The sequence below is a fragment of the Panthera onca genome, chromosome B1 (genome assembly GCF_046562875.1).
Source record: "Panthera onca isolate mPanOnc1 chromosome B1, mPanOnc1 haplotype 2, whole genome shotgun sequence".
Classification (NCBI taxonomy): Eukaryota; Metazoa; Chordata; class Mammalia; order Carnivora; family Felidae; genus Panthera; species Panthera onca.
Genome location: NC_138342.1, coordinates 3,288,858 through 3,308,513, shown reverse-complemented (window position 1 = coordinate 3,308,513; position 19,656 = coordinate 3,288,858). Strand labels below are relative to the sequence as shown.

At 61.2% G+C, this 19,656-nt stretch overlaps 1 protein-coding gene across 1 annotated transcript in view; it reads left to right on the top strand.

Moving 5' to 3' along the window:
* The window catches only part of HTRA3 (HtrA serine peptidase 3), a 31,417-nt gene extending 12,022 nt beyond the window's left edge, over nt 1–19,395 (top strand). The window contains exons 3-9 of the mRNA XM_060655500.3: nt 2,192–2,414; nt 4,914–5,108; nt 5,727–5,759; nt 7,017–7,131; nt 16,070–16,118; nt 16,570–16,665; nt 18,268–19,395. Of these exons, the coding sequence (XP_060511483.1) occupies nt 2,192–2,414; nt 4,914–5,108; nt 5,727–5,759; nt 7,017–7,131; nt 16,070–16,118; nt 16,570–16,665; nt 18,268–18,433 (877 nt within the window). The 3' untranslated portion in view covers nt 18,434–19,395. The remainder of the gene's footprint in view (nt 1–2,191; nt 2,415–4,913; nt 5,109–5,726; nt 5,760–7,016; nt 7,132–16,069; nt 16,119–16,569; nt 16,666–18,267) is intronic.
* Nucleotides 19,396–19,656: the final 261 nt, after the last annotated feature.

Below are 19,656 nucleotides of genomic sequence, written 5' to 3'. Positions count from 1 at the left end.
GGCCCCAGCACGGGGCTCCCTGCTCCCTGGGTGTGGAGCTTGCCCGGGGGGAGACCTCGCTCCTGGACGTCACTGCCCCCCATCTGGAGGCTCACCCCTGATGGTGCTCCACGTGGCAAGCCACCAAGGGCATGAGCTCACTGTCGGAAGAGCAGTATCCCTGGACACCTGCCGTGTGCTCCGAGCCCCCTCGGCTGCTTTGCCTGCATCTGCCTAAACAGCCCTGGTGAATGCCCACCTCTTAGTGGAGACAGCCGGGCACTCACAGGAGTCACCCCAAGAGTCAGGCCCGGGGGGCCCGCCCCTCAGTGCTGACTGAGACTGTACCCCGACAGACTGCTGTCACTCAGGGCTGAGCCCCAGAAGCTAAGCTTTGATGTTCCCATTTTCTGGGTGTGGAGCAGAGGCCTGGAAACTTCTCTGAGCTCACAGAGCGGCTGAGTGCCAAGTCGGGGTTTCACCCCAGGTCTCTCAGACCCCAGAGCTGACCCCTTACTGCCCTTTCTGCAACCTCCAGACCCTGAGACATATCATTGAGGAAATTATAACTGGACACACTAAGTGGTATGTCCCTGGCCTTGCCAGTGGCTCAGACGAGGACCGTGTATTTCCAGAAGGCTCCGGGCACCAGGCTTTGAGCCAGCCAATTGCTGACTGTAGCCCAGTCTGGCCAGGTGGCAATGCCATTGCCACATCAGCCTCCGAGGCTGATGTCCACGTGGGTGGGTGGGTGGGTGGGTGGACGAGACCGAGCAGGCAAGATCCCAGACGCAGATGAGATGCTCATCAAGCTTGGGAGCCTTGGCTGTGACCCCGGCCTGGGCGGGGAGGCCCCGGGGCTGCCTCGGGCCCGCCTCGGGCCCCTCCAGCAGACAAGCGCCAGACCCTAGCCGTGGGTGCAGGGGTGTGGCCAGGTGCAGCCCTCGCCCAGGGCCACACGGAGCTGGGGGGCGGGGGCAACGGCCCGTGTGAGTGGTCAGATCCCGTGGTCCCCCTGGGGCCGAGTGCCCAGGCTGCCTGCTTCAAATCCCTGCTCTGCCCTTTGCCTGCCTGACCCAGAGAAGTAGTTCAAGTCCTGGGCCTCAGTTTCCCCACCCGCAAACTGAAGGCCTCCTACCGTGTAGGGTGGTCATGAGCATTAAATCACTCGGGGAGTCTGGCTCGGGATGCCCGGTGGCCTTGGCTCTGGTCACCGGTCCTGCCCGCCGAGGTGGGTCTTGTGCAACCCTCACTTCCCTGAGACAGCCCCCACCCTCGAGTTCCTTCTCTCCTGCCCCGTCCAGGCCCCTCGGGGGTCCCAGAGGTGACCCGCCCCAGAGAGGGTCCTGAGCCGCGGCCATGGTTCCCTCTTGGCCCTGCGGGCAGCTGGGCGTGGTCACACATCAGGGAACTCTGACCTCTGACCGTTTGCTCCTGTTCACGGAGACAGAGGCCGGGCCCCGGCCTCTGTCTGCTTGTGTCTGAGCACACACCGCGCCCTGCACCGTCCGCTGTCCCCTCCGCCCCCTGAGTCCCCGGAAGGATGACACCTGGTGTCATCATGGAGCAGAGCCTGCCACCAGCACTGCCTGTCACGCCGTCTGGGGCTTCGGGGCAGGTGCGGGGCAGGGGAGGGACCGGGCGGGGTGGGAACGCGACCGCCCCAGCACTGCCCCTTCCCTGCACGGTCCCATCTGCCCCTCCGCGGAGAAGTACCCCCCCGGGGACCCCGGCACCTGCTGCGCTGTCCCCCAGCCCTGTTTGTTGAGTGGCTTCCTGCCCCCAGGCGCTTTGGACAACAGGCGTCACACCCAGCAGGGTAGATGCCCCATTTCCTAGCTGGGGAGACTGAGGCCTGCCCACGGCCAGGCAGGTAATGAGCGGGACGGCCCTGAGATTAGAGTGCCGGCCTGTCTGGCTCCAGCTCTGTGCCCGCCTGTCCTAACAGGCCTGCCAGGCGTGGGCCTCGTGTCCCTTCCCGGCAGACTGCAAGTCAGAGGTCACCGCCCCCCCTTGAGGCCGTGAAGAGGGCCCGGCGTTAAGTGAGCCGGCCAAGGCCGCAGCCGAAGGTGGCAGAGCTGGGCCTGAGGGCGGGGTGGGGGTGGGGGGCCCCGAACCGCGTTCTCTTACCCCACACGGGGCTCCGCTCCCCTCCAGCAGGCCCCCGCCCGCCCTGACCACCCCCCCCCCCGCCCGCGCTCGCTCCCCGCAGACACCCCCTGTTTGGCCGCAATGTGCCCCTGTCCAGCGGCTCGGGCTTCATCATGTCGGAGGCCGGCCTGATCGTCACCAACGCCCACGTGGTGTCCACCTCCAATGCCGTCTCGGGCCGGCAGCAGCTCAAGGTGCAGCTGCAGAACGGAGACACGTACGAGGCCACCATCAAAGACATCGACAAGAAGTCGGACATCGCCACCATCCAGATCCACCCCAAGGTGAGTGGGCGGCGGGCGGGGCGGGGGCGCCTTCCCAGGCCCCAGCGCTCGGAGACGCCTCGGCCCGACCTCCCTGTGGGACGCTCGGAGGAACCGAGGCCCAGCCACGGGGCGGGCCAGCCTAGAACCGGGGTCTCCAGACCCCCCGCCCCTGCTTCCTGAGCTGCCGTGTGGGAGCAGAGCCGGGCTGCCGCCCGCCAGCCAGCGATGTGCCCCCAAGTCATTCGCGGAGGGGCGTCCTCCAAGGCCCAGGGACGCTGCCTGCGTCCCTCCCGGCTCACTCCAGGACATGCAGCTTCCCCCGTGGGGCTGACGGGACGCTGGCCTGGAGCCCCGGGACACACGCCCCGGTCCCTCCACATCCCGTCCCCCCAGCTGGCCAGGCGGGGCCCACAGCGGGGCCACAGCCGTCCCGGGTCACCGCCAGGGGCTGGCACTGTGCCTGCGCCCCACCGCCCTTGACAGAAGGGGCGTCGGTGTCCTGCTGCTTCCGAGGGGACACTGAGGTCAGAGAGGTTAAGTCACTGCCCAAGGTCAGGCTAAGCCGGGGCAGGGCACGTCCGGTGTTGTGGTCGTGACTCTCGGTGAGGGCAGCCTGCCCCTGCCGTGAGGCCGGTGACCAGGCGGCTGTCTGTGCTGGTGAGTCTGGCTTGGCTGACTTGGAATCCCGCTTCTGCTCTTTCTGAATGAAAGTGTGTGGTTTTGGTGATAATGAATCTTCTGTGAGGAGGCTCCTTCTTGCCCGATCCAGGGAGGAGGAGAGGCTTATCCCAACGGGGACCCTTCCCCACGGCAGTTACTGAGCCCGGGGCCACCACCTCCGTTCTAAAGATGGGGAAACTGAGGCTGGGGCGGGGCACGGGGTGTGCTCAAAGACAGAGGCTGGCAGACGTCTTCGGTGAAGCTCCAGATAGTAAGCACTTCGAGGCTTTGTGGGGTCCGGGCCCTCTGGGGACGCCTCTCAACGACGCAGCCACCACAGGCCACACGAGCCCGTGGCCGTGTCCCCATAAAACTTTATTTGCAAAACAGAAACAGGCAGCACGCTGCATTTGGCCCGAGGGCCACAGGGTGCAGCCCCTGCCGAGGACCCCCACAGGGTGACGCAGAGCCAGACTGGACCGCCGGTCTGGCGGTCGCCGGGTCTCTCCTGTTCCAGGCGCCGCGGCACAATCCCGAGGGGCACACGCAGCAGCCGTCCGTGGCCCCAGGGGCGGGTGGACTTTAGTAAGGCCTGCACGACCTCCCAGCGGGAGCTGCCTCAGCCCCTGGGTCCCGCGCGTGGTGGCCCCCCCAGCCTTGGGGGGGCTGTGGCCCCGCGGCCACGCGGGCAGGTGAGGAAGGGCCGAGTGGAGCCCTGCCGGCTCGCCTCACCCCCGTTCACAGGTCCCCCCGTTTGTACCGGGAGCTGCCCTGGGACAGAAGACCTTAAGTGGCATGGTGGCTAGAGCAGAAAGAGGAGGCCACTGCCAGGGAGGAAAGGGGAGTGACCACACACAACCGGGTGCTCAGAGGGCCCGAGGTGTGGGGTCCTTGTCCAGAGCTAGAGGGAGGCCCCCCGCGATCGGGACAGGACGGTCGCCGGCACCTTCTCGTAAAGCTTTGTGTCTGCAAATGACTGCCGTCCCCCGGGAGCCCCCAGAAGCAGTGCCCCTCCCCGGTGGTGGCCTCGGACGTAAGGGGTGCGACACCGGACCCCCAGATTCACGGAGGTGCTGGCGACGGGGCCTCGGCCGCCGTGGATTCCACGTTTGCCACTGTGCGCACTTGGGCACCTTAAGCCCGCTCAGGAGCACCCCCTCTGAGCGTGTCTCCTGCAGCTTCCGGAACACGGAGGCGACCCCAACACGGCTGGCCCTCAGAGCTGCCGGCCCAGCCGTGGACTCAGACAGACAGACGGGCTGGCTCCACGTGAAACTGGAGTGGGCAGGCGTCTCCGTGGGCAGGGGGTGATGGCAGAGCTTGGCTGAGTCACCTCGCCGCTCTGGGCCTCAGTTTCCCTGTGTGTCTACATCGGGAGATCTGGTTGAGCTGGATCAAGGGTTCCAAAACTAGGGCTCCAGGGCCCCTGCAGTCCTAGGCACCAGTCTGTGTGTGATGCATTTTTGACGGCATTCGTAGCCCCTGTCAGACTTTCAGAGGGACCTGTGGCCACCGAACGAACCACTGAGCTCGATGACCTCAGAGGCTGTGCCCGGCCGGACCCCGTGGGCCTCCTCCCTGTGTGTGACCCCTGCAGCCCACCTGGGGACCCCCGTGGTCACGGGTGCGGCTGAGGCGCTGTTCCAAGGACTCCAGCCCGGGTCTCTCCTGCTACGGGTCGGCTGGAGGCCAGCCCGGCCTCCGTCTGAGTTGGCAGCTTGCCTCGGCCTTCACCCCCGATGGGTCTCTCCAGCCGCTCCGGCCCTCCTGGGACCGTCCCGGCCTTGATCTGGCTCCGGTGTCACCCAGGGCAGACAGCTGAGCCTCCCTCCCCGTGTCCCCCCCCCCCCCCCGCAGAAGAAGCTCCCGGCCCTGCTGCTGGGCCACTCGGCAGACCTGCGGCCCGGCGAGTTTGTGGTGGCCATCGGCAGTCCGTTTGCCCTGCAGAACACGGTGACCACGGGCATCGTCAGCACGGCCCAGCGGGACGGCAAGGAGCTGGGCCTCCGGGACTCCAACATGGACTATATCCAGACAGACGCCATCATCAACGTGAGTCCACGCGTCGCCCGGCCCGCGTGCTAGAAAGGTCCTTCTGTACGCCGAGCGGGGCCTGGACTCCCTGTGACTTCTGCACGCGGGCGCCAGGCCCGCCCTGGGAGTCGGCGGCTTCATTCCTGACCCGGGCCAGCCCTTGGGGGACGCGGAGGCGTAGCCGCGCCCGAGCCACTCACCCTGTCGGCCTCGCTTTTCTCGTCCTCAGTGTTGCTACCGAAGCGGGGGGGGCGGGGGGCTCACGGCGCGCTCTGCCCAGGCGCCCCACACCCACCTCTCTGGTTTGCCGTGGTTCGGGCTCTTCTGGAAATGTTAGTCTTTGCAGAGACCCCCTCGAGGCGGGTGGGGAAGAACTGTACCCCGTGAGGCGAATCTGGAGGCGTGCGGCGTGCGCGGAGGGCTCCGGCCCAGGCCAGACGGCGTCCACGTGGCCTCCGGGGCCTCAGCCTTCTTACCTGTGAAATGGGGGCAGGAGTGAGGCCTTTCGATGCTGCTGGGGGTAAAATCCGAGTGCCCGTCTTCTGTGCCGGTTAACAGTGGGGGCTCGGGAGACAGAGCTTCAGGAACCCGCGAGGGGCTCAGGGCTCAGCTAACGTCTCGTTTCCTCCCTTGCAGTACGGGAACTCCGGGGGACCCCTGGTGAACCTGGTGAGTGTCCCCAAGTCCTCCACTCACGTGGCAGCACGGCCCCGAGGCGGGGATGGGACCTCGAAGATGTGCCTTGAGTCTTCGCACCCGCTGGCTGGGCTGGGGGCCCCGGGGGAGGGCATGACCCCAAGTGCCTGTTGCCCAGCCCCCCCAAGCCCCCAGGGATGCTGAGTAAGGGTGACCCAGAACAGCAGCCAGGCGGGGACCACATGCCCATCAAGGACCTGGGGCAGGGGAGACACAGGTCACGGCCGGTCACGGCTCTGGGCCCCCCATCCTTGCGTTTACGTGCGAGGGTGTGGGCGCGTCCTCCTTCCGTCCCAGCCCTGTTGGGTCACCCCTGCCTCAGGTCTGCCCTGGGCCCCAGAGTCAGGCTCATTCCCATCCCAGGGGAGATTTCCAGAATCAACCCAAAGTTCAGTTCAGAAATCAGTCCGGCTCTGGGCCCTGAGAATTGTTGGATGCCCTCCCGTCCTGGGGAGCTCCTGTGGGCAAGTGTGACGTGAGGAGCAGTGAGGGGGCTCTGCAGGGATGCAGGCAGGGAGGGCTTCCTGGAGGAGGGAGCATCTAACTTGCACCGTGGAGACCGAGGGTCTGGGGTTGAGAGGGACGTGCAGGGGAAAGATAGTCCGGGGAGCAGCACGGCACGAGCGGGAGGGGTCAGACGCTCAGCGGGACGAAGGCCGCAGCACTGGTGTTCGAGAAAGTCGTGCGGGTGGGCTTCAGGCTGGAGGCCAGAAAAGCCGGCGCAGGGGTGCGTGCTGGGTATGGAGAGGAGTGCCTTCCCGGGAGGGTGTCAAGAGCGAGGTGTGTCCGGGGCCCCGGCTGCAGCCTCGAGGGGTGCAGGGTGGGGGCGGCGGGGGAGGCCAGCTCCCAGGGTGCAGAGGGGGCGGGTGATGCCGGGAGCCGCCCCGACCTCACGCCCCCAGCCGCGCTTCTAGAAGGAAGGCAGAGAGGGGCGCGTACGCCTCATCACCCCCCCCCCCGTCTGGGCTCCCGGGATGCTGCTGGGGGTGTCCTCCTCGCGGGGCGGACCGCGAGCTCCCGTACCGACACTCTCTGGCGAGGGAGAGGAGGGTCCGGCTTGGAGGGAGAGGTGGGGGGTCCCTGGCCCGGAGGCGAACCCCGGAGCGCCTTTCCCGGACAGCTTCCGGGAGCCCCTCGGGGGCGGTGACGGCCGGTCGGCCACGGGAGCCGGGCGGCGGCCACGGGGCTCGGGCTCCCCGGGTGACCGCCCCCTCGGACGGCCCCGCACAGGACGGAGAGGTCATCGGCATCAACACGCTCAAGGTTGCGGCCGGCATCTCCTTCGCCATCCCCTCGGACCGCATCACACGCTTCCTCACGGAGTTCCAGGACAGGCACGCCAAAGGTACGGTGCCACCCGGGGGTGCCGGGGCAGGGACGCCGGCCTGCCGAGCCGTCCCCCGGCGCCCTGGGGCCCCCGCCCGCTCAGCCACGGCCTCCTTCTCTGTCCCCCCCGCCCCGTGCTTCTTGTCCACGTGCAACCCCCACCACGCGAGACTGTCCCCTTCTGGCTGCGTCTCCCACCCACCACCCGCCACCCGCCTCCAGCCACCTGGGCTCCCCAGGCTCCACTTCTCTGGGCGGCTGCAGACTCGTCCGTCTGTCCTCCCTCCCTCCCTCCCTTCCTCTCTTCCTTCCTTCCTTCCTTTCTTCCTTCCTCCCTCCCTTCTTTCCTTCTTCTCTTCCTTCTTTCCTTCCTTCCTTCCTTCCTTCCTTCCTTCCTTCCTTCCTTCCTCTCTCCCTCTCTCCCTCCCTTCCTCTCTTCCTTTCTTCCTGTCATCCTTTCCTCCCTCCCTCCCTTCTTTCCTTCCTCCCTTCCTCCCTCCCTCCCTCTTTTCCTTATTCCCTTCCTCCCTCCCTCCTTTCCTTCCTCCCTCCCTCTCTCCCTCCTTTCCTTTCCTTCCTTCCTTCCTTCCTTCCTTCCTCCCTCTCTCCCTTCCTTCCTCTCTCCCTTCCTTCCTTCCTTCCTCCCTCTCTCCCTCCCTTCCTCTCTTCCTTCCTTCCTTTCTTCCTTCCTTCCTTCCTTCCTCCCTCCCTTCTTTCCTTCCTTCCTTCCTTCCTTCCTTCCTTCCTTCCTTCCTCTCTCCCTTCCTTCCTCTCTTCCTTCCTTCCTGTCTTCCTTTCTTTCTCCCTCCCTCCCTCCTTTCCTTCCTCTCTCCCTTCCTTCCACTCTCCCTTCCTCCCTCCCTCCCTCCTTTCCTTCCTCCCTCCCTCCCCTTCCTCCCTTCCTCCCTCCCTCCTTTCCTTCCTCCCTTCCTCCCTCCCTTCCTCCCTCCTTTCCTTCCTCCCTCCCTCCCTCCCTCCTTTCCTTCCTTCTTTCCTTCCTTCCTTCCTTCCTTCCTTCCTTCCTCTCTCCCTTCCTTCCTCTCTCCCTTCCTTCCTCTCTCCCTTCCTTCCTTCCTCTCTTCCTTCCTTCCTGTCTTCCTTTCTTTCTCCCTCCCTCCCTCCTTTCCTTCCTCTCTCCCTTCCTTCCACTCTCCCTTCCTCCCTCCCTCCCTCCCTCCTTTCCTTCCTCCCTCCCTCCCCTTCCTCCCTTCCTCCCTCCCTCCTTTCCTTCCTCCCTTCCTCCCTCCCTTCCTCCCTCCTTTCCTTCCTCCCTCCCTCCCTCCTTCCTTTCCTTCCTTCCTTCCTTCCTTCCTTCCTTCCTTCCTTCCTCTCTCCCTTCCTTCCTCTCTCCCTTCCTTCCTTCCTCTCTCCCTCCCTTCCTCTCTTCCTTCTTTCCTTTCTTCCTTCCTTCCTCCCTCCCTTCTTTCCTTCCCTCCTTCCTTCCTTCCTTCCTCTCTCCCTTCCTTCCTGTCTTCCTTCCTTCCTGTCTTCCTTTCTTTCTCCCTCCCTCCCTCCTTTCCTTCCTCCCTCCCTCCCCTTCCTCCCTTCCTCCCTCCCTCCTTTCCTTCCTCCCTTCCTCCCTCCCTCCCTCCCTCCTTCCTTTCCTTCCTCCCTTCCTCCCTCCCTCCCTCCCTCCCTCCTTTCCTTCCTCCCTTCCTCCCTCCCTCCTTTCCTTCCTCCCTCCCTCCATCTCTCCCTCCCTCCTTTCCTTCCTCCCACCCGCCCGTCCCCGCACACTTCCCCTTTCAGTCTGCTGGTCGGGTCGACTGCCCAGGAAGGTAGCCTCGACTCCAAAGCGGTGGTGCCCAAGCCCCTGATCCTTGGAAGTCATGTTCTCTCAGCCCCTTCTCTCCATCCCCATCCACACAGGGATGCCCAGCCTCCCCTGCCCGCTTCTGGACAGCCAGGGGCATCCACCCGGTGCGGGCCTTGGCCAGGCACAGGTGACTCCCCAGTGAGGGCCTGCCAAGCGCCTTCTTACAGTTGGTGGCCACGGCTGTTCTCCAAAGTAGGGTCGTGTCTCCTGATCTCAGGAGCTTTCCTGGCGGCCTCGACCCTCCTGCCTTTCATTTTGGCCCAAGTGAGCACCTCCCTCCCGCCGTTTTGTCTCCCGCGCCCACCTGCTCGCCGCCCAGGCCTCCCCCCCGCCACTCCCACCTTCAGACTGCTCCCCTGTCTCCTCCCAGCCCCCTCACCAGCAGTTCGCTGAGAGCAGGGGGCCTCTTCGTGCTTGCCCCGTCCCCAACGGTCCCAGCAGCCGAGCGCTCGGAACCCAGTGCAGCCGCGACCGGTGCCGTGAGGGCTGGTCACCTGAAGAGCTCCTCTCGAGCGAGAACACCATTTGGTTCATCGGGGGCCCTTGTGTGAAGACGGCCTGGAGCCAGGGCAGAGCCGGCCTTCCCTAGAGAGGCTGACGGCCTCTTCTCTTAGACAGGGGGCCATCTAACCCTTTGGAGCCCTTTACTCCTTGGCTGCTGGGGAGCTCAGGACTTAGCCCAGGGCTTCGCCTTCGTAGCTGTCACAGCCTTTCCCTAGTAGCTGAGTGTCCCTGGCGTAACTGCCGTCTGCCCCAGCGGTGCCTTTGGCCTTGGCCGCCTCCTGGAAATCGGTGGGTCTGCTTGTGGTGCAGGTTGAGTTGTCAGGTGACTGTTCCGGGAAACTGGATGGTGGCGTCTCCTCGCTTCTTGCTGTGTTCCTCTCCGCTCTCGGGCCAGAGCCCGCCGGGGGCCACCGGGGTTCATTCCTTTGTTGTGACCGTCCCCCGGACACCCTGGGAAACAGTCATCCCCTGCCCCCAGAGCTGTCACCTCCCCTAGGACATGTGGACTAATCAAAGGGCCCAGTAATTCTTAGCGGGGTGACTGAATCTATAATTTAAAACCTTTGAGCTTGACGTGTTCACTCTTGCTTTTTTTTTCCTTAATAAAAGTTTCAAAAATACGTAAACCCAGTTAATCTAAAGTTCTTTGAAAGGCGAAAGATTTATACGATCTGAAGAGAAACCAGAGTATAATCCAAAGTTCTTTAAAACAGACCATCCTTAAGTTCAATTCGGGAGATGTCAAGGAGCACTTCTTGGTCCTGTCTCAGCTTCGGGGCTCGCGAGGGTTTGGGGGTTCAGCCAGCCTTGGGACTTGCGTGCACCCCCAGGGCTGCTTGGCTGGAGTGTCCGCCCCCCTGGGAACTGTGGAAGGTGGATCCTCAGTGCTCAGTCGAGCCTGGGGAGTGGAAACGTCGCTCACCTCCGGCCCCAGGGGTCTCTGTGTCCCGTGCGCCCGGGGAGAGGTGCAGGGAGGCGCTGGGGGTGGGCACTGCCGTGCACGTTCCCCGGCCGCACGGTCACAGGCTGACTCGGGGCACCGCGTGCAATAGACGGGGAGGCAGCAAGAGGCAGGAGCAGGGGGTTGGCGGGCGGGGCCTGCGCCCTGGAACCCATTGTCGCTTCTTCAAGGTGCCTCAGGCTTTAGTGTCTCTGGAACCTGAGCCGGGCGCTCTCCCAGCTCCGTGGCTGGGACCGTCAGTCCGCTTTCTGGGCTGCAGGGTGGGTCTCGGAGCAGAGGCCACGACGGCGAATGTTCGCGGAGCCGCGGCCCCTGGGGGGGCCGTGAGCCAAATACGCGCGTTCTGGCCACTAGCTTCTGTTCTAGCTGGGGCGGGGGGAGGGGGGAGGGGGGGAGGGGTACGGGAGCACCAGTCTACGCCGTGACGTCAGAGTAGGGAGGCCGGCAGAGGGCCGGGAGAGGGGTGCAGAGAGGGGCGCGGGCTGGCAGGCAGCCGCGGGTGCCGGATGGGGGGGTCCACCGCGGGGAACCACGAGGGGCCCCGCTGCCTTCCTGGCGGCCTGGCTGGGGTGCGACAGCTGCAGGGGAGGAGAGGTGGGGTCCCCGGCGAGGCTTGAACTTGGAGCTGGGGCGGAGGGGCCTTTGCCGGGACGCGGGTTCAGGGGGCACCTCAGGGATCAGCCCTGGTGCCCGCGAAGCCCCAGCCCGCGCTTCTCTGTGGCTTGGCTGGTTTTCATGCCGAGGTGACGTTCACGTGCCCTGCAGCCGACCGCTCTCAGTGCGTCGTCTGGCCACACGAGCACGCCGGCGGTGTGGGGAGCTGCCTGTCTCCCCACGGGGAGCACTCGGGACCCGAAGTCCTCCCTCCCCCCCCCCCCCGCCGTGTTTCGTTTCCTGCACTGACTGTCGCCTCGCCTGGGTCCAAAGTGGCTGCACGACGTATTTAGCAAGACACAGAGCCAGGACCTCCAGCCCACCTCCGTGTCCCCAGCGCCACGCGGGACCCTCGCATTTAGGTGCCGTCCCGGCGAAGGAGGACACAAAGGGACCCAGTCAGGCCACCCCGCACCGCCCCCCACCCCACCGCCCGTGTTTCTGGAGAAAGCCGCGTGGGGCTGGGCCCGCTGGCTCCCAGCTGGGTGCTGAGCGGGGTTGTGACCAAGGATTCAAACACAATGGTGGCTGCCTCGCGGGTGACAGGGCTACACCTCTGCCCAGCCAGGGGGCCGCTCACGCACAAGCACAGGAGGCTCAGGCTCCTTCCTGTTTTGAAGCATGACCTTGGGGTTCTGAGCAATGCTGACCAGGGGCTGGCGCTCACGTCGGGAGCGGGATGCGGGGCCCAGGCCTCTGTGCGGGGCCTTTCTCCTTTCCTCTGAGGGCCCCGCCCAGCCTTAAGGGTTGAAGTGCCATCTAGGGGGGGTGACTCCCAGATTTACATCTCCAGCCTGGCCTTTTCCTCCCTCTCCGGCACCCCAGCCTGGGATGTACCGCTGTCCTCACCCCCACACACCTTCCCGGCTGAGGGGCGCTTTCAAAACTTAGGGCAGACCACGGCTGTCTCTGCTCCAAAGCCCTCCTGGGCTGCACCTGCTGGGGGTGAGCACCCAAGCCGCCCGGACTGCAGACCCGTGGGCCCGGCCCCCCCCGCCCCCCCCACCCCACTGCTCTGACCTCCCCTCACCCGGAGCCACCTGGTCCCGTCCATCCATCTTCTGTGCAGAAAAATCTGTTTAGATATTTTGCCCACTTAAAAAGATTGGGTTGTCTGTGTCCTTAGCAGGTTTTGAGAGCATTATGGATAGGAGCCTTCGTCAGAGACGAGCTGCAAATGTTTCCTCCCGTGGCCTCACTTTTCATTCCCTAAATGGTGTCTAAAAGAGAACTTTTGTGAATTTTTATGACGTCTCATTTAACAAAGTTTTTTAAATGGATCATGCATGTGGTGTTGTATGTAGGAAATCTTTGCTAACCAAAGGCCAGGAATATTTTCTCCTACCTTTTTCTCTAGCAGTTTACTTTCTTTCATTTTTTATTTATTTAAAAAATTTTTAACGTTCATTCATTTTCAATAGACAGAGAGAGACAGAGTGTGAGTGGGGGAGGGGCAGGGAGGGAGACACAGAATCAGAAGCGGGCTCTAGGCTCTGAGCTGTCAGCACAGAGCCTGATGCGGGGCTCGAACCCAGGAACCGTGAGATCCTGACCTGAGCTGAAGTCAGATGCCTAACTGACAGAGCCCTCCAGGTGCCCCTAGCAGTTTACTTTTTGAGGTCTTAGACTCAGGACGATGGTGTATTTTGAATTAATTTTTTTAATAGCGCAAAGTATGAATCAACGTTCTTTTTTGTTTGTTTTTGTTTTGGATAGTCTGTTGTTCCGGCACTGTGTATTTTTCTCCCCTAAACTGCTCCTTTGTCAAAAAAAAAAAAAAATGAGCCCGTCTTGCCCCACTTGTCCGTCTGTCCGTCCTGATTTCCTCAGCTCTGCAGTGTCCTCAGGTCAGGCAACGTCAGCCCTCCCAATCTGTCCCGCCTCCAAAGTCGGTCTGGTTTTTCTGGATCCTTTGCATTTTCATGTAGATTTTATTTATTTTTTTAAGTTTATTTATTTTGAGAGAGACAGAGAGCAGCATGAGCAGGGGAGGGGCAGAGAGAGAAGAGAGAGAGAATCCCAAGCAGGCTCCACGCTGTCAGCACAGAACCGGGTACAGGATTCGAACTCACAAAACCGTGAGACCCTGACCTGAGCCAAAACCAAGAATCGGATGCTTAACCGTCTGAGCCACCCGGGCGCCCCTCCGTATGGATTTTAGAATCAGCTTGTCAATTCCTCCCCCAGAACTTACAAACTGTGAGATCATGGGCTGATGGGCTGAGCGGAAGTCAGATGCTTAACCGACTGAGCCACCCAGGTGTCCTCATCTGATTTTCTACACAGATTATTCTGCAGTCTGTGGATAGAGGCAGTTTTTGCCTCTCTCTTTCAGTCCGGATGCCTTTTCTTTTGTTCTTGTCTGGCCAGAGCCTGCATAAGACACTGAATAAAAGTGGTGAGAGAGGATGTCCTTGCGTTGTTCCTGACCTTGGAGAGACGTCTCTAGTCTTCTACCAGTGAGCAGAATGCTCATTCAAGGTCTCTCGCAGGTGTCCCGCCCCAGGTGGAAAAAGTTCCCTTCCATTCGTGGGTTTTCGAAGGCACAGATGCTAGAAGATTTTGTCAGACGCTTTTTCTAGACCTTTGGAGACGGCAGTCTTCGTTTTGAGTCTGTTAATGTGGCAAATTGTGTTGGCTGAGTTTTGAGCGTTGAACCATCCCTGTATTCCTGGGATAAAGCCCCCTTACTCATGAGGTATTATCCTTTTTTCCATATTGTTGGATTTGGTTCGCTGAAAATGTCTACAGGGTTTTTGCAGCCGTCTTCCAGAGGGGTGTGGGTCTAGTTTTCTGGTTTTAGTATCGGGATGATGGTTGGGAAGTTGTTTAGGAAAAACTCCCCTCCCGTGCCTCTTATCTGTCCTCAGTTCTCTGCCACGACACTGCGTCACTCCTGACACCCTGGGGACCAAATGCGAGGGGCTTCCCAAAGCCAGCTAGCTGTCCTATTGTTCTCCCCTGAGCCTGACACTGTCTGCCTGGAGATAGTGTCAGACCCCACAGTCAAGGTCATACAAGACCGCCCCCCAAGTCAGATGCCAAGCAGAAGTGCAGGCTATCACCTGTGCTTCTGACCCACCGGCTATAGACTGGGGGTTCTCATGGCCCCTCCTCGGGTTGGATCATTTGCTAGAGTGGCTCACAGAGCTCAGGAAACAATGGAAGAGACACACAGGGCAGGTCTGGGGAGACGCACAGAGTACTTCCGAGGAATCACCAACTGGGAAGCTCTCCCACCCACCCTCTCGGGCTTGAACGGAGGCTTCATGGTGTTGGCATGATTGGGTACATCCCCGCCATGGTGATTATGTCATCCTCCAGCCCCTCACCTCTCCCCAGAGGCAGGTTGGGAGTCGGGGCTGAAAGTTTGACCCTTGGCCACATGGGTGGGTTTCCCTAGCAACCAGCCCCTTCCTTAGGGGCTTCTCAAAATCACTCACTAACATATACTCAGGAGTGGTTGCAAGGGGCTTGTGGTGTAGGTAACAGAAGAAACCCATCTCACATTTGTCACTGTCACCATTTCAGGATCTGACAGCAAAAGATGTCCCCGGAGCCTTTATCACAGGGATTACAAAAGTGTTAGGGGGTGTGTGCTGGGAACCACAAACGAACATCAAAATACGTATTTCTCATTATAAATCACGACATCCCAGAAGTATTTGCTCATTTTCAGTGTTCTACAAGAGTTTGTGCAGAGTCAGTGCTATTTCCTTCCTAAACATTTAGTAGAATTTTCCCGTGGGACCACCTGGGCCTGAAGTTTTCTTTGTGGGAAGATTTTTAACTACAAATTCAGTTTTTAACAATAGAGGTGAGGTTACGTGGTTGTCTGCTGCTTCATGAGTGAGATTTGGCAGTTTGGAAACTCAAAGAAACGTGTGCATTTTGTCTGGGTCATCGAATGTATTGGCATCAAGTTATTCATCGTTATGTCTTATGACCCTTTTAATGCCTGTAGGATCCGTGGTGATGTCACCTCTTGCAGTCCTGGTGAGGATAATTATCTTCTCTTTTCCTTTGTCCTTTTTTTTCATTTTTTGGTTGATCAGTGTGGCTGAAAGCTTAAAGTTTTATCTTCTCTATTATATTTCTGTTTTCTACTTCACGGATTTCCAATCTTTGGTATTTCCTTTCTTCTGCTTACATTGGGTTTCATCTGATCTTCTTTTTCTAGCTCTTAAGGTGAAAGCTGAGGTCATTGATGTGAAACCCTTTTCTTTTTTGATATGGGCACTTTGGTGCTATTCATTGCCCTCCACGTACTGCTTTACCTGCATCTCACAAGTTTTGATACGTCGTTTTGCCATTTTTATTTAGTTTAGAATCCTTTCTAGTTTCCTGTTTGACTTCTTCTTTGAAAATGGGTTGTTCAGAAGTATGTTATTTCGTTTCTAAGTTCTTGGAGACTTCTTTAATTCTGCTGTGGTCAGAGAGCATGTTTTTATGATAGGACATTTTAAAATGTACTGAGACATATTTTATGGTTCAAGACAGGTAAATGTTATTTCTGGGTCTAGGACACCTTCTAAGTCACAGGCTGGAGCAGCCAGGGGGAAGTTGTGTGTATAATGCTCTAAACAGAGGGCCTGGCATGTGGCTAGTGCTCACTGGGCATTATCGGCTAATATTATCATTTATGGGGAAGGCAGGAGAAGGTGACAAGTTCAGATCTGAGCAGGCAAGGCTGGGAAATCTGGGAGATAAGGCTGGAGAGGAGAGCCCCAATGCCCACCAGGGTTTGGGTGTAGGTCTCACGACAGAGCAGATGTGGGAACTGATATGGGTGTGTGGGTCCTAAGGGCGGGGGTGGGCATGAAGCCACCAGATGAGGCAGGACATCTCCCAGCCCTTCAAGAGCAGCCTAGAGGAGAGAAGCAGCTCTAGGCCTGTGACTACACAAATGACTCCCACTGCTTTTTTGGCTCCTGGGGGAAATTTAGTCCCCACATGGCCCCTCAGAGAAGGCAGAGGTTTTCACAGAGGCTCTAACGGAGTCTTGTCATGATTTGTCCCCAGACTGGAAGAAGCGTTTCATCGGCATACGGATGCGGACCATCACCCCGAGGTGAGTGTCTAAGGATGATGCATTCCCGCTGCCCCTCTCTCCTCCTCCCAGACCCTGTCCAGCCATGCCTGGCTGCCTGCAGGTGTTCCCGTGGGCCAGACGCACTCGCGTTCCCAGGCCTGGGCTCAGGCCAGTCCCTCTGCCTGCAATGCCGTTTCCCCCTTTGTCCCATAGGTTTCCTCAGCTCCCTCAGGCTCCCTTCAGGTGCTGCCTCCTCCAGGAAGCCTCTGTGGTTACCGTAGCAAATCACAAACTTCCTTCTCTCACACTTCTGGAGGCCAGTAGTCCCAAATCAGGGCATCAGCAGGGACGCGCTCCCACCGAAGGCTCTGCGGGGAGAGTCCTTCTTTGCCTCTCCCAGCTTCTGGGGGCTCCAGGGGTTTGGGGGTTGTAGCCGCCCCCACGTGAGGATGGGGGCAGACGTGCCTTAACCGCGGAACTGCCTTTTCAGTTTGCTGGAAGAACTGAAAGCCAGCGACCCAGACTTCCCATCGGTCAGCAGTGGGATCTACGTTCAGGAGGTCGTTCCAAACTCACCTTCTCAGAGGTAGGCTGCCCTACAGGAGGCAGGAAGGCTGGACGGGGCCAGCAGACATCCTGGTGGGTGGGGTTGGGTGGGCATGAGGCCGAGGGTGGGCTCGCCTCGGTGACCTTGTACGGCCTTGAGCCCCCTGGCACGTGATATGGCATGGATGTGGCAGGTGGGATTCCGGCTTGTCGTCTAAGCCAGGGGAGGCTGGAAAGATGAAGTTCTCCTTGGGGCATTGGCAGTCACCGTCCTTGGTTCAGAATATCCTTTCCTTTTATTTTTATTTTTATTGTCATTTTACATTGATTTGTTTTTGAGAGAGAGAGAGAGAGATACAGAGTGGAAGCAGGGGAGGGGCAGAGAGGGAGACAGAATCCGAAGCGGGCTCCAGGCTCTGAGCTGTCAGCACAGAGCCCGACGCGGGGCTTGAACCCACGACCCGTGCGATCATGACCTAAGCTGAAGTCGGACCCTCAACCGACTGAGCCCCTTAGGTGCCCCCAGAATGTCCTTTCCTTTGGGTCTGGAGAGACAGAGCAGTAGAGACCCCCCCCAGAGCTCAAACCCCATGCCGGCCTGACTCCCGCCAGCCTGGGCCTCCTTCCTTGTCTGCAAGATGGACACGATTCAGCTCACTCTTTGTCCCCTGAGGAGACTTGGTCAAGCTCAGATGAGATAAAGCCCCGTTTCCTTTGAGACCACTGAGTGCTGGGAAAGACTGACTGTTCCCAACACCATGAGCTGAGGCAGCCGGTGCGGCACGGGCCCGGCACGCTTGTGGACCGATCCAGGCCCAGAGGGGCTCTGACGAGCCCCTTCCCTCCTTTGCCCCAGGTCTCCGCTGTTGGAGGGTGGGCTGCATTCGTCAGTGGTCTAAACGGTAATTCGCACAGCTGGAGATCAAGCTCAAGGGCCGTGGGACTCAAGGGCAGGCAGTAGAGTGGAGAGGAACCAGGCAGGCGGGCCTCCAGCCCTGCGGGGCCCCTTCACCCCACCAGGACCCCCTTCCTCCTGCATGTGCCGTGTTGCTTGTGCGGGAGGACACGGGCCCCCGGCACGCGCGCTCGGTCTGCAGCCGGCCTGCAGGACAAGTTGTTAGAACGCAGATCCATGAAGGCAAAGAGTCAGCACCCAGCTCAGGCCCCTTATTCAGGGTTTCAGCAGGCAGCCGCCCTCAGGGCCAGAGCGGTGGGACCAGGAGCCACGGTGGCTGCCGATGGCCAAGGCCGCGGCGTGAATCAGCGTTCCATACGCACCTCCTTAGTCAACCCTCACCGTGGCCTGGACCTCGCAATTTGCAAAGCGTGTCCCCACATAGGGCTGTAGGTGTAGAAGCTGAGGCTCAAAGGGGCCGAGTGCCTGGCCTGAGGCAGCCCAGCTAGGAAGGCGGCAGGCCACACTTGGACCCAGCCCTCCTAACGTGTAGAAGAAGCAGGCCGACACAGCCCTGGCCCTCGTAGGACGTTGGTTTTCAACTGGGGTAGGAACCCCGCAGTCAGGGTGCTGTTCTCACCTGCGGAAGTGGTGTTTCTTCAACCGCTGCTGTGCAACCAGGTCGTCCCCCGAGCGGGGTCCTGGCCTCGCAGGGATGTGCGGTGACCGGTGTCTCTCCGTCGGCAGGGGGGGCATCCAAGATGGCGACATCATCGTCAAGGTCAACGGGCGCCCGCTGGCGGACTCGAGCGAGCTGCAGGAGGCCGTCCTGACGGAGTCCCCTCTGCTTCTGGAGGTGCGTCGGGGGAATGATGACCTCCTGTTCAGCATCGCGCCCGAGGTGGTCCTGTGAGGGGGAGCTCTCCCCACGTCGCCGAGTGCCAGAGCCTGCGGCCCAGGACAGGTGCCAGCCGAGAGGTCCCGTCCGGAGCCGCTGCCTCCCACGGGGTCGGGACGAAGGACCACGGACGGTCCTCAGCAGAGCCAGAGCCCTCCTCCTGGCTGTCCAGGGGCAGTGCCGCGGGCAGGGCTTGGCCAGGGACCTGCCTCTCAGCCTTCAGGGGGTCGACTCCCTCATCACAGTGCCACGGGGGCAGCCGGATGTCCCCCGCGTACAGATGCTCCTGAGGGCCACCCTCCAAGTGCCCGGGATATCTAGAACACTCCTCTGGAGTCCCCTGCAGCCCCCACCTTCTGTCCTACACCCCTGCCTCGACACCTGTCCGTACCTGTGTCCAAACATCCAACCTACTCCTACCCCTCCCTCCCCTCCGACTCACCTGCTCAGGTCGGTCCCCGAGCCCATCCTCCGCAAGGGATGCCTCCCATCCCCCCCCCCCCCCCACTGAACACCACAGTGCCCACCGCACTGAATGACCAGGGCTGTGACCCCGCCAGCCTGGAGGCCCTGGGGGGCGGCCGCGTCTGACTCGGGGAGTCAAGCACCGGCCCACAGCAGGTGCCGAGCGGAGGCGCCCTGGCTTCCCAGCCAAGCCCTGTGGCAGGAGAGAGACTGGCCGGGAGCAGAGAGCACCTGACACCCTCTGGAAGGCCGCTTGTCCTCCTGGAGGTGGCCTTGGGACGGCGGGCAGAGGAAGCCCCTTGACGGGGGTTGGGGTTCCAAGCACCGAGCTGGTTCCTCCTCCCCTGTGCCGTTCTGCGTGGGGCAGTCGGCCCTGAAGCGGCGGGTGGCAGGTGGGGGGGAGGGGCGCGCGTGTGTTCTGAGGTTGCATCGGTGGCCTTTGCTGTACAATGGATTCCCCGTGTTGCTTTGTGTGTTTCTCTACTGTATGAAAAGTAAAGTTTACAAGCACATGGTCCTTGGCCGGCAGGGGCGCCGAGGGCAGCCCTTCCCCCGACCCCCGGCCCCAGCCACAGCTGTTCCTGCCTCCGGTCCTGACGCCAGCGATGGCGGGGCGAGGCGGGAAGAGACCGAGAGGCAGGAGCTCACCCAGGGTAGCAAGTAGGGGGCACCAGGGGGAGGGGGAGGGGCGCCCAGCAGGTCTGAGGGGGAGGGGGCCGGGCCTGGGTTCTGGGCCGCAAAGCCCGGGGCGATGGAGACCCCGCCGGTCCCAG